The sequence below is a fragment of the Gekko japonicus genome, unplaced genomic scaffold (assembly GCF_001447785.1).
Source record: "Gekko japonicus isolate JY-2015 unplaced genomic scaffold, Gekko_japonicus_V1.1 scaffold63, whole genome shotgun sequence".
Lineage (NCBI taxonomy): Eukaryota > Metazoa > Chordata > Lepidosauria > Squamata > Gekkonidae > Gekko > Gekko japonicus.
Genome location: NW_015168654.1, coordinates 111,596 through 121,126, shown reverse-complemented (window position 1 = coordinate 121,126; position 9,531 = coordinate 111,596). Strand labels below are relative to the sequence as shown.

Genomic DNA, 9,531 nt, shown 5'->3' with positions numbered 1-9,531 from the left:
AGCAGGGGGCGCAGGGAGTCAGCCAAGAGTTTTGAGAGCTCAGTGACCTCATCTGTTTGAGGACTGGCCCCTAGTTTCGGTTTCAACAGCTTCTCTTTCTCCGGTTTCTTCCCCGCCATCTTTTTGGGTTTGTTTACTTTTCAAAAAAGTTGCTAAAGTCTCTGATATTCGCCCGAACGCTTTTCTGCGCTCTGGTAAGTCTCTTAAAACAGTTTTAGTCACTTATTTTTCCACTCCCCCCTCTTTCCGTCCGTGTTCTGTCTATGCGTTTGGGAGGGACCCCTCCCCCGCTCGCTTTCCTGTTGCTCTTTAGGGGGGGCAGCTTCTTTTTATATCTTCATGCTCGCTTCAACCCAACTCACAGTTCATTGTTGGCCATTTGGCCTCACTCGTCATCATTTATTTCGCCCGATCTCCAACGCTTGTCCCGGTCAGCAGCACTCGTATCATGCGGTCACTCAGCGGCAGGACCTTCGGGGCGGAGGGGTGCCTCAATTCTTCTGCATTCGGCCATCGAAGAGGTCACCCCTCAAAAGCCCCCTGGCTGGGAGCCCTTTACCAAGGCTTCAGGGCGGTCGCGACCCATCAGACCCCTCCCACATGCTGGTGTGCTGTTTACATCCCCGGGACATCCGGGAGATGTGTCTGCCTGTGTGTCTCCGTACACCGGAAGTGTCGTGAGTCCATCTCCAGTATCTCTTTGTTACATCTCAAAGCCACCACATATGATAAAATGTACTATCTTATTTTTACATTTCCAACATTTATCTGAACAATTTTCATTCCGCTTAGCAAGTTTATCTGGTGTAATATACCATCTATAAAACATCTTATACATATTTTCTTTATATGATACTGCCTTAGTCATTTTAATGTTTTTAGACCATATCTGGTCCCACTCTCTCAGAGTAATATTATGACCTACATTTTGAGCCCATAAAATCATATTTTGCTTAACTGTTTAATCTAACAGAAAATCCTCTAACAAAATTTTATAGATTTTCTTTGTCAGTTTATCATCCAAAAATACAAGAGTTTTTTCTAATTCAGTTAGTTTGTCATTAAAACCAGTCTTTTTATCTTTATTATAGATAGATTATAATTGCGTTTTATTCCACCAAGACACGTGTTCTGGCAATTTCAAGCAGTCTTTCTCATCCAAAATATCTTGCTATCTAAATAGTTCTTCACCTGTAAAGACATTTGGCAAGGTAAATGCTTCCAATGGTACTATGAGTCTCTTTTAATATAAAACCTTCTATAGATTGGATCCCATACTTTTAATAAAGCCGCTCTTAGCCAGTGCTGCTTAAAATATTTCTGTGTTGAGGCTTTCTCATACCATAAGAATGCGTTCCATCCTAAATCTAAATCATGGCCTTCAAGTTTCAACAGCCTTCTGTCTTCCAAAGTAATCCATTCCTTTAACCAGGTTAATGCTGCGGCCTTGTAATATAATAGCCAATTTGAACCTCCAAATCCACCTTTCTCTTTAACGTCTTGCATAATTTTAAGTCTTATTCGTGCTCGCTTCCCTTGTGAAATAAATTTGGATGTTAATTGATCTAACTCTTTAAAAATCTTTTGGTTTTGTAAAATGGGGATTGTTTGAAAAAGAAACATCCATCTGGGTAATATATTCATTTTTTATTATTGCAATTCTTCCCATTATGAATAATTGTAAATTTCCCCAACCTTTTAAGTCTTGTTTAGTTTTTTCCCATAATACTTTGTAGTTGTCCGCAAAAAAAGAACTGCACTTGTTAGTAATTGTAATTCCAAGGTATTTTACCTTATCAACAATTTGAAACCAGTAGCTTGATATAGATTTTCTCTTTGTTTCACATCCATATTTTTTGTCAAAATCTTAGTTTTGTTCACATTTATTTTCAGTCCCGCTACTTGTTCATATTCTTGAATCCTTTCTTTTAGTTTAACGGCTACTTCCTTCGGTTGTTCCATAATAAATGTAATATCATCAGCAAAAGCTAATAGTTTGTATTCTTCTCCTTTCAATTTTAGTCCAATAATCTCTTTATCCCTTCTTATTGCATTGTTTAATACCTCTAAGGTTAGGATGAATATAAGAGGAGATAAGGGGCATCCTTTTCTAGTCCCCTTTTGGATCTTAAAAGTGTTTGTCAGTTTGCCATTCACCATTACTCTTGCTCTTTGTTCGTTATATATAACTTGAATTATCTTAATAAAGTTTTCACCTGCTTCCACCATTTGCAATATCTCTGTGATGAATGGCCAATTAACATTGTCAAACGCTTTCTCTGCATCCAAGAATACAAGAGCTAATTTTTTTTACTATGATGTACTTCATAATATTCAAGGACATTCATTAGGCATCTGAGGTTATTTCTCATCTGTCTTCTAGGTAGGAATCCCGCTTGATCGTGATGAATCACTTTCATTAAGACATTTTTAAGTCTTTGAGCTAATATTGATGCATATATTTTATAGTCCACATTCAACAAAGATATTGGCCTATAATTTTTAATCTCTTTTGCATCCTGGTTTTGTTTAAGTATCAAAGAAATAATTGCCTCTTCCCTTCTTTTCTCGCTATGTTACATATATCTTCCAAGGTTGTTATTATTTGCTCTTTGAAAATATGATAAAACTCTATAAGCAATCCGTCCGAACCCGGAGCTTTCCCTTTATTTTGTTTCTTTATTGCTTCAATAACTTCCATCTTAGATATTGGTTGGTTTAATATTTCTTTTTGATCCTCAGTAAATTTTTCCAATGGATGTATCCTCATATAATCTTTTATGTGTTGTACGTTCACGCTCGGTTTGTCATATAAGACTCCATAAAATTTTTCTATTGCTTTCTGGATATCCACCATTCTATTTATCTCTTTGTCATCTTTTCTTAATGTTTTAATATATGTTCTCTCTTTCTGTTGTCTAAGTTTTATTGCCAGCCATCTGGTAGGTTTATTAGCATTTTCGAAAAAGTTCTGTTTTGCGAAAAATAATTTTTTAGCTAGTTCTTCTTTTAATAGGTCATTTGATGGTGTAATAGTTTAAGTCTTTTTTCCGCACTCTCATTTGATATCATTTCCATCATTATATTTTCCTGGTTTTGTATTTGTTTTTGCAAATTTTTATATTTTTGTTTCCTGCGTTTATTTATTCTTGATGTCTCTTGTATCATATTTCCTCGAATAAACGCCTTCATTGCATCCCATACAACCGTTATTGATGTTTCTGGTCTTCTGTTCTCTTTGAAGAAAAATTCCAGCTCTTTCTTCATTTTCTTAACGAATTCTTCATTTCTCAGAATTGAAACATTCAGTGTCCATCTACTCTTTTTATTAATCGTTTGTAGTTTCATATATACCGGTTTGTGATCTGCAAAAATTCCAGCTTGAATTTCTGCTTCTATCAAATCTTTTATCAAAGCTGTTGAGATCCATACCATATCAATTTCCATCTTTGTTTTCCTTTTCTTTACAATTTTCTATCTTTATCTTTATCCCATACAGAGTTGAAATCTCCTAGAAGATAGATATTTTGAAAGTCCTGTTGAGTGATAAGATCGTAAAGTTTCTTGTAGAATTCTTCCTGGTCCTGATTTGGGGCATATAAGTTTACTACTAAAAAAAATTTCCCTTCATTTTGTATTTCCGCCATTAAAATTCTACCATCTTCGGATTCAGATATCAATTCAGGAAACAAGTTATCTTTAACAAAAATAGCCACTCCTCTTTTCTTGTTCTCTTTGTCACAAGCTACAAAAGTTTTTCCTAATTTTTTATTTTGGAGATATTTTTCATCTTTTCTACATATGTGTGTCTCTTGCAAACAAATCAAATCCAGTTTCTGTTTCACCAGTTGATGTAATATCCTTCTTCTTTTTTGTGGTCCATTCAAGCCATTGACATTTACCGATAAAACTTTTATCTTTCCTCTATCCATCATTTTTTCCATTCTGTTGTTGCATTTTTTCTCTTATCAGTTTCCGGGTTCCAACAGGTGATCTTCTCTGATTGCCTTTGCGTCTCTGTTCCTTGGGTTTTGTCCCTCTTATAGCTCCTTCTTCTTGGGATCCCTCTTCTTCTTCTTCTTCTTCTTCTTCTTTGTCGTCATCTTCTATGTCTTCATCTTCCTCCGCGCCCATCTCTTTCCCAAAGGTAGCCAAAAAGTTTTCTGCCTTGAGTATGGATGTTTTCCAATACATTTTCATCTGATAAGTAAAAGTGACACCCTCTGGTATGAGCCAGCGATATTATACCTTGTTTTTCCTCAGGAGTGTTGTCAGTTTGATATATTCTTTTCTTTTTTCTCTTACCCCCCATGGGATTTCTTTCAAAACTTTTATTTCATTCCCATCCATCATCATTGGTGTTGCGTTTACTTCCTTCAAGATTTTGTCTCTAATAATTCTTTTGCCAAACTGGATTTGGACTTCCCTTGGAACTTGCATTCGTCTCGCGTATGCTGAATTCAGCCTGAATACTTGATTAAATTCCTTTAGCATCTCTTCATCTTCCACCTGCATATAATCTGCTAAAATCTTAGCCATTTTCCGACGATGTCTTCATCTTTTTCTTCAGGAATATTCTGGAATCTCAGTACATACACTGCTTTATCGACTTGAAGTCTAGTCAGCTCTTGTTCATATTCTTCTTGCTTCAAGTCAAGTCTCCTTGTTTCATCTTCAATCCTTTTTGTCTTAAAATTCATCTTTTCTGTTTTCTTCTTCAATTCCACAATTTGTTTTGTATTTTCTGAAACTAGTGTTTGTATTGCTTGTATACTGCTCAAGAATTTTTCTGTTATTTGTTCCATATTTGTTTCTACTTTCTTCATTGAAATCTTGATGGGATCTACAGCTTCTGCGACAGAAAGTTGGACCAATGACTGCATCTCCTTTTGAGCTGGGGCTGAAAATTTAGATATTATAATTTGTACAGGGCTACCCCGTTAGGTTCCCGCCCTGGCCCCCCATAGGAGCAAAAAATGGCGAGCGTTGCAACAAATTGTGAATAAAGGGGTGGGTGGGTTTATTCTGTTAGATCCCTATTAAGGAGCTTATTCCAGACTTTTCGCCTTTGACTTTTGTTCTTCTTCTTCAAATGCACGCCTCTTATAGATTTGTTGGTAATGTCCCACTCTGCCCTACTGCTCTGCCAAAAATGAGTCAGGATGTCTCCCTCTTGTTACTTGGCCGCTTGAGCAATACTGGGGAGAATCTCCCGCCCACTCTCTGGGCTGTCACATAAAAAGAGTTATTTTAGCTTTTCCCTCCGAGTGCACAGAAATCACTTAATCACTCACAGTTGTACCGTCTTAGCTCTTTTGCTGTACTGATCTCACACAAAAGCGGTAGCGACAGCTACACCCCCCTCCCGGGGAGTTTCATTCTTGCAGATGGCTTCAAGGCGAGCCTGGTTCTCCCAGCGGGTAGCCAACACACTGGGTAGCTGGCTCAAGCCTCTTGCTCCCCACTGCTCCTTCCCTGGAGCATGGGGTGGTCTCCATTTAACACAGGAGCCCCTTTACAAACCCGGAAGTGATCAATCACACAGAGCGAACTCCTGTGCGACTGCTCATGCCGTGCTGCAGCCGCGATTCAAGAGCAGTTGTAATTCTGAGTGATCTCCAGCCTTCACCTGGAGATTGGCAACAATGGTTCCCCAGGAGGAAAAGTACAGTCTTTCTTTTCAATGGCGACCAAAGCAGCATACATCATTCTCCTCACCCTCTTTTAACTTGCATAACAACCCTGTGAGGTAGGTTAGGCTGAAAGTCTGTGACTGGTCTAAAATCACCCACTCAGCTTCCACAGCAAGAACCTGGGTCTAGCAGATCCTACTCTGAAGTGCTAACTGCTACGCCTAGGGTAGCCAGCCTCCAGGTGGAGCCTGAAGATTGCCAGGTATCACAAGTGAACTCCAGACAACATCTCTCTCTCTCTCTCCTTCCCCCTGGAGAAAATAACTGCTTTGGAGGGTGGGCTGCATGGCATTATATTCAGCTGAGGCCTCTCCCCTCCCCAAACTCTGGCTTCCTTAGACTGGCTTTCCTTAGACATAGAATATCCAGGAATTTCTCTATCTGGAGCTGGCAACCCTAGTCAGGACTGGCCCCAATGAGTTCCTCACAAAGGCCTGGAAAGGGTTTCCTTCCTTTGCCTTTTTACTGACACAACCAAGCTTGATTGCCTACCAACAGCCACTGAGGTAAAAATTAGTCCCACAGGAGCCAAGCAAGAAGTGTCTCCATCAGGAGAGACAGTTGTTTGGCAGTTATTCTAACAGGAAACAGTGGCAGTGGGCGGGGAAGAGGAGCAGACCCAGCACCCAGCCAATGGCACACAAGTACTCTTGAGTGGCAGTTGATGGGCCAATGGCTGATGGAGTGCACTGCACAGCTAATGGGAGAGCTGGAAATGGCCATCGTATAAGAGAATTATATATATAAGATGTGCTCAATAGCGAATAACTAGCGAATAGACGTTAATGGCTTGGATCCAGAACAGCATTTCTACAGGGGCAAGGATTTTTGTCTGCCACACAATTTTCATGGTTCTCTCCTCCTGCAGCAGCTCCAAATACTCCACAAAACTCTGGCTGCTGGAGAAAGGGGAAAAATCTCACACCATGGGTAGAAATCCTTGGACCCATGGAAATGCTGTTCTGGATCCAAACTAGGGTTGCCAGCTCTGGGTTGGGAAATTCCTGGAGATTTTGGCAGTGGAGCCTGGGAAAGGCAGACTTTGAGCACAGGAGGGACCTCAGTGGGGTATAATGCCACAGAGTCTACCTTCCAAAGTAGCTGTTTTCTCCAAGGAAACTGATCTCTGTCACCTGGAGACATATAAAGAAAGTGTGGTATAAATATCCTGATCCCACTAGATATATTATGCATGGGTAGAAGGAGCCTTTGCATATCTGTCCCTAATTGGATGATAAATGTGTGTGCAAATGTCTGCTGTGTGCCCCATTCCTCTCTAATATAGTTGGTGAAGTTTCTGTTGCATGGGGCACTTAGATCTATCAGCTGTTCAGAGATGGAATGCTATGTTTCAGCACCATCACTAGAGAAAGCTCAAGAATAGCTAACTGCCCATTTAGCAAGGGTCAGATGACACTGGAAACCATACGGTTTCTCTGAGACCTATAAAGGCTGGGTTCAAGGTGAACAATGTGTTGCTTAGTACACACTGAGCAGTCAGACTGCCTTGCTGCTGATACTGACACATATCAGAATGTTTGACAACTGTAAGTACCTTCTCCTCATGTTTAAATTTGTATGTCCAGTTTGTTTTGACTTTCCTTGCATGCGTTGTCCTCTAGAATCTTTATTACTGATTTGATTTGTCAGTGGTCTTAACTTAATTGAGTCTATTAATACCCAATTTACAGGGATGCAGAGGTTATCATCACAAAACCCTGAAAGCGGTGTGCTTAAGGGACGGTGTGTATGCCTCTAAAAACCTTGCCCGCATTGATTTCAATGAAAGCCTTGCCGATCCCATCTATGATAAAATAGATCGCATTTTTGGAAGTATCTTCAGGTAAGAGAATCTTCTGCCTGTTCCACATATTAGAACATTGTTTGAATGGCATTTTATCCCACTGTCTGTAAGGGTATGTGTGATCTTTCTGTCGCTTCCACTTCCATATGGCATGTCCTCATCTGCTGTTCAGATCATATCACCCCATTGTTGGCCCACCTACGCTGGTTTACAATTTGTTTCCATGCCCAATTCAAGGTGCTGGTGTTGACCTTCAAAGCTCTATATGGTTTGGGACCAACATACCTGAAGATTTGCCTAATCCCTTATGAACTTCCCATCTGCCCTATCTCGGGTGCTGCTCACTTCTGAGATTAGGAGGGTGACATCCTGAGAGAAGGCCTTCTCAGTCACGGCACCAAAGCTCTGGAACTCTCTCCCCATAGAGATTCCCCTGTCCCTTTCTGTTGTCATCTTTCACCAGTGGTTGAAGACTTACTTTGTTTTGTTTGGCATTCCCTCAAAGAGCCCTACTTCCTAACCAATATTTATATGTTTTGTATGTCTTTTAACTCTGTTTTAACTGTTTTCAAAGTTGTTTTAATGATGTATGTTTTAATATGTTTTATTATAATGGTTTTATAATGTATGTTTTTATTATGAAATTTTATTATAATTGTATTATTATATATTTACAAGTGGAGACCTGCAAGAAACTTGCGGGATGGTTATCTCATTCATCACACCTTTGTTTGCTTCCTCTCCTCACCCCTGCCTCTCTCACACTATTTCTGCCCTCTGCCCCCCATTTCTTACTCTCTATTTCTCCTCCATGCATGTGACTTCCTCTCTCTTTCTGACCTGTCATCTTTCTCTTTGTTTTTCTGCCTCCCCACTCCATCACTCTTTCTCTCTCTTTCTGCCCCCATCCCATCATTCTTTCTTTCTGCCCCCATCACTCTCCCAGCCTCCTTCTGCTTCATCCCCCACTCTGCAGAGCAGCAGCAGCAGTGGCAGCAGTGCTCCTAGCCACGCGCCTGCTTCCTCTCCCCCCACAGCAGCAGTGGCAGCAGTTTGGGAATCACAATGGATCTCCCAGCTACAGAGATCAATTCACCTTAGGGCTGCCAGCTCCAGGTTGGGAAATTCCTGGAGATTTGGGGGTGCAGCCTTGGGACAGTGAGGCTTGGGGAGGCAAGCAGCCTCACGCAGGGTATGATGCCATAGACTCAACCCTCCAAAACAGCCATTTTATCCAGGGGAACTGATCTCTGTCACCTGGACAACAGTTGTAATTTTGGGTGATCTCTAGTCCTCACCTGGAGGCTGGCAATGGTGGTTCTCATGGAGGAAATGGCTGGAGGGTGGAGTCTATGACATTACACCAGTCCAAAGTTCCTCCCCTCCTCAAATCCCACCCTCTCCAGGCTCCACCCCTCAAATGTCCAGGAATTTCCCAACCTGGAGTTGGCAACCCTATTTCCTTCCCACCCAACAGCCAACCTACCTTTATCTGCCTCTCTGTCTTCTGCTTTCCATCTCCACCCCCCAGCCTCTACCTAGGAAAATTACAGTCTTTCTCCACAGTGGGGACCAAAGCAACTTTCATTATTCCCTCCTCCTTTTTATCTGCACAACAATTCGTGAGGTTGGTTAGGCTGAAATATGTGACTGGTCCAAAATCACGCAGTCAGCTTCCACTGCAAGATGGGGATCTGAACCAATGCTCCCTCTAAGCTGTGGAGTCTTGTGAGCAAAAATTCTACTTTGTGAGTTGCTGGCATTAAAGTTGTGAGCGAGCAATTTGGCTAGTGCATACATTAGTTTGCTCTGGAGCCATCCTTCCTGAGCTAAGACAAAAATGTGTGAGCTGGAGGCTAAAAAACTGTGAGCTAGCTCACACTAACTCAGCTTAGAGGGAACATTGATCTGAACCTGGGTCTTGCAGACCCTACTTTGAAGCTCTAACTGCTGCACCTCACTGGCTTTCATAGGGTGGCTGCTGATGAATGGTAGCAAGCAGCCGAGGCTAGGTGAGTCATGCAAATCAGGGGG

The 9,531-nt window shown here is 41.1% G+C and overlaps 1 protein-coding gene across 2 annotated transcripts in view; it reads left to right on the top strand.

The window, feature by feature from the left end:
* Window positions 1-9,531, top strand: part of LOC107113778 (nuclear GTPase SLIP-GC-like) — a 73,538-nt gene that overhangs the window by 51,856 nt on the left and 12,151 nt on the right. For both annotated transcript variants that reach the window (XM_015415145.1, XM_015415144.1), the window contains exon 14: window positions 7,385-7,536. In XM_015415145.1, the coding sequence (XP_015270631.1) occupies window positions 7,385-7,536 (152 nt within the window). The remainder of the gene's footprint in view (window positions 1-7,384; window positions 7,537-9,531) is intronic.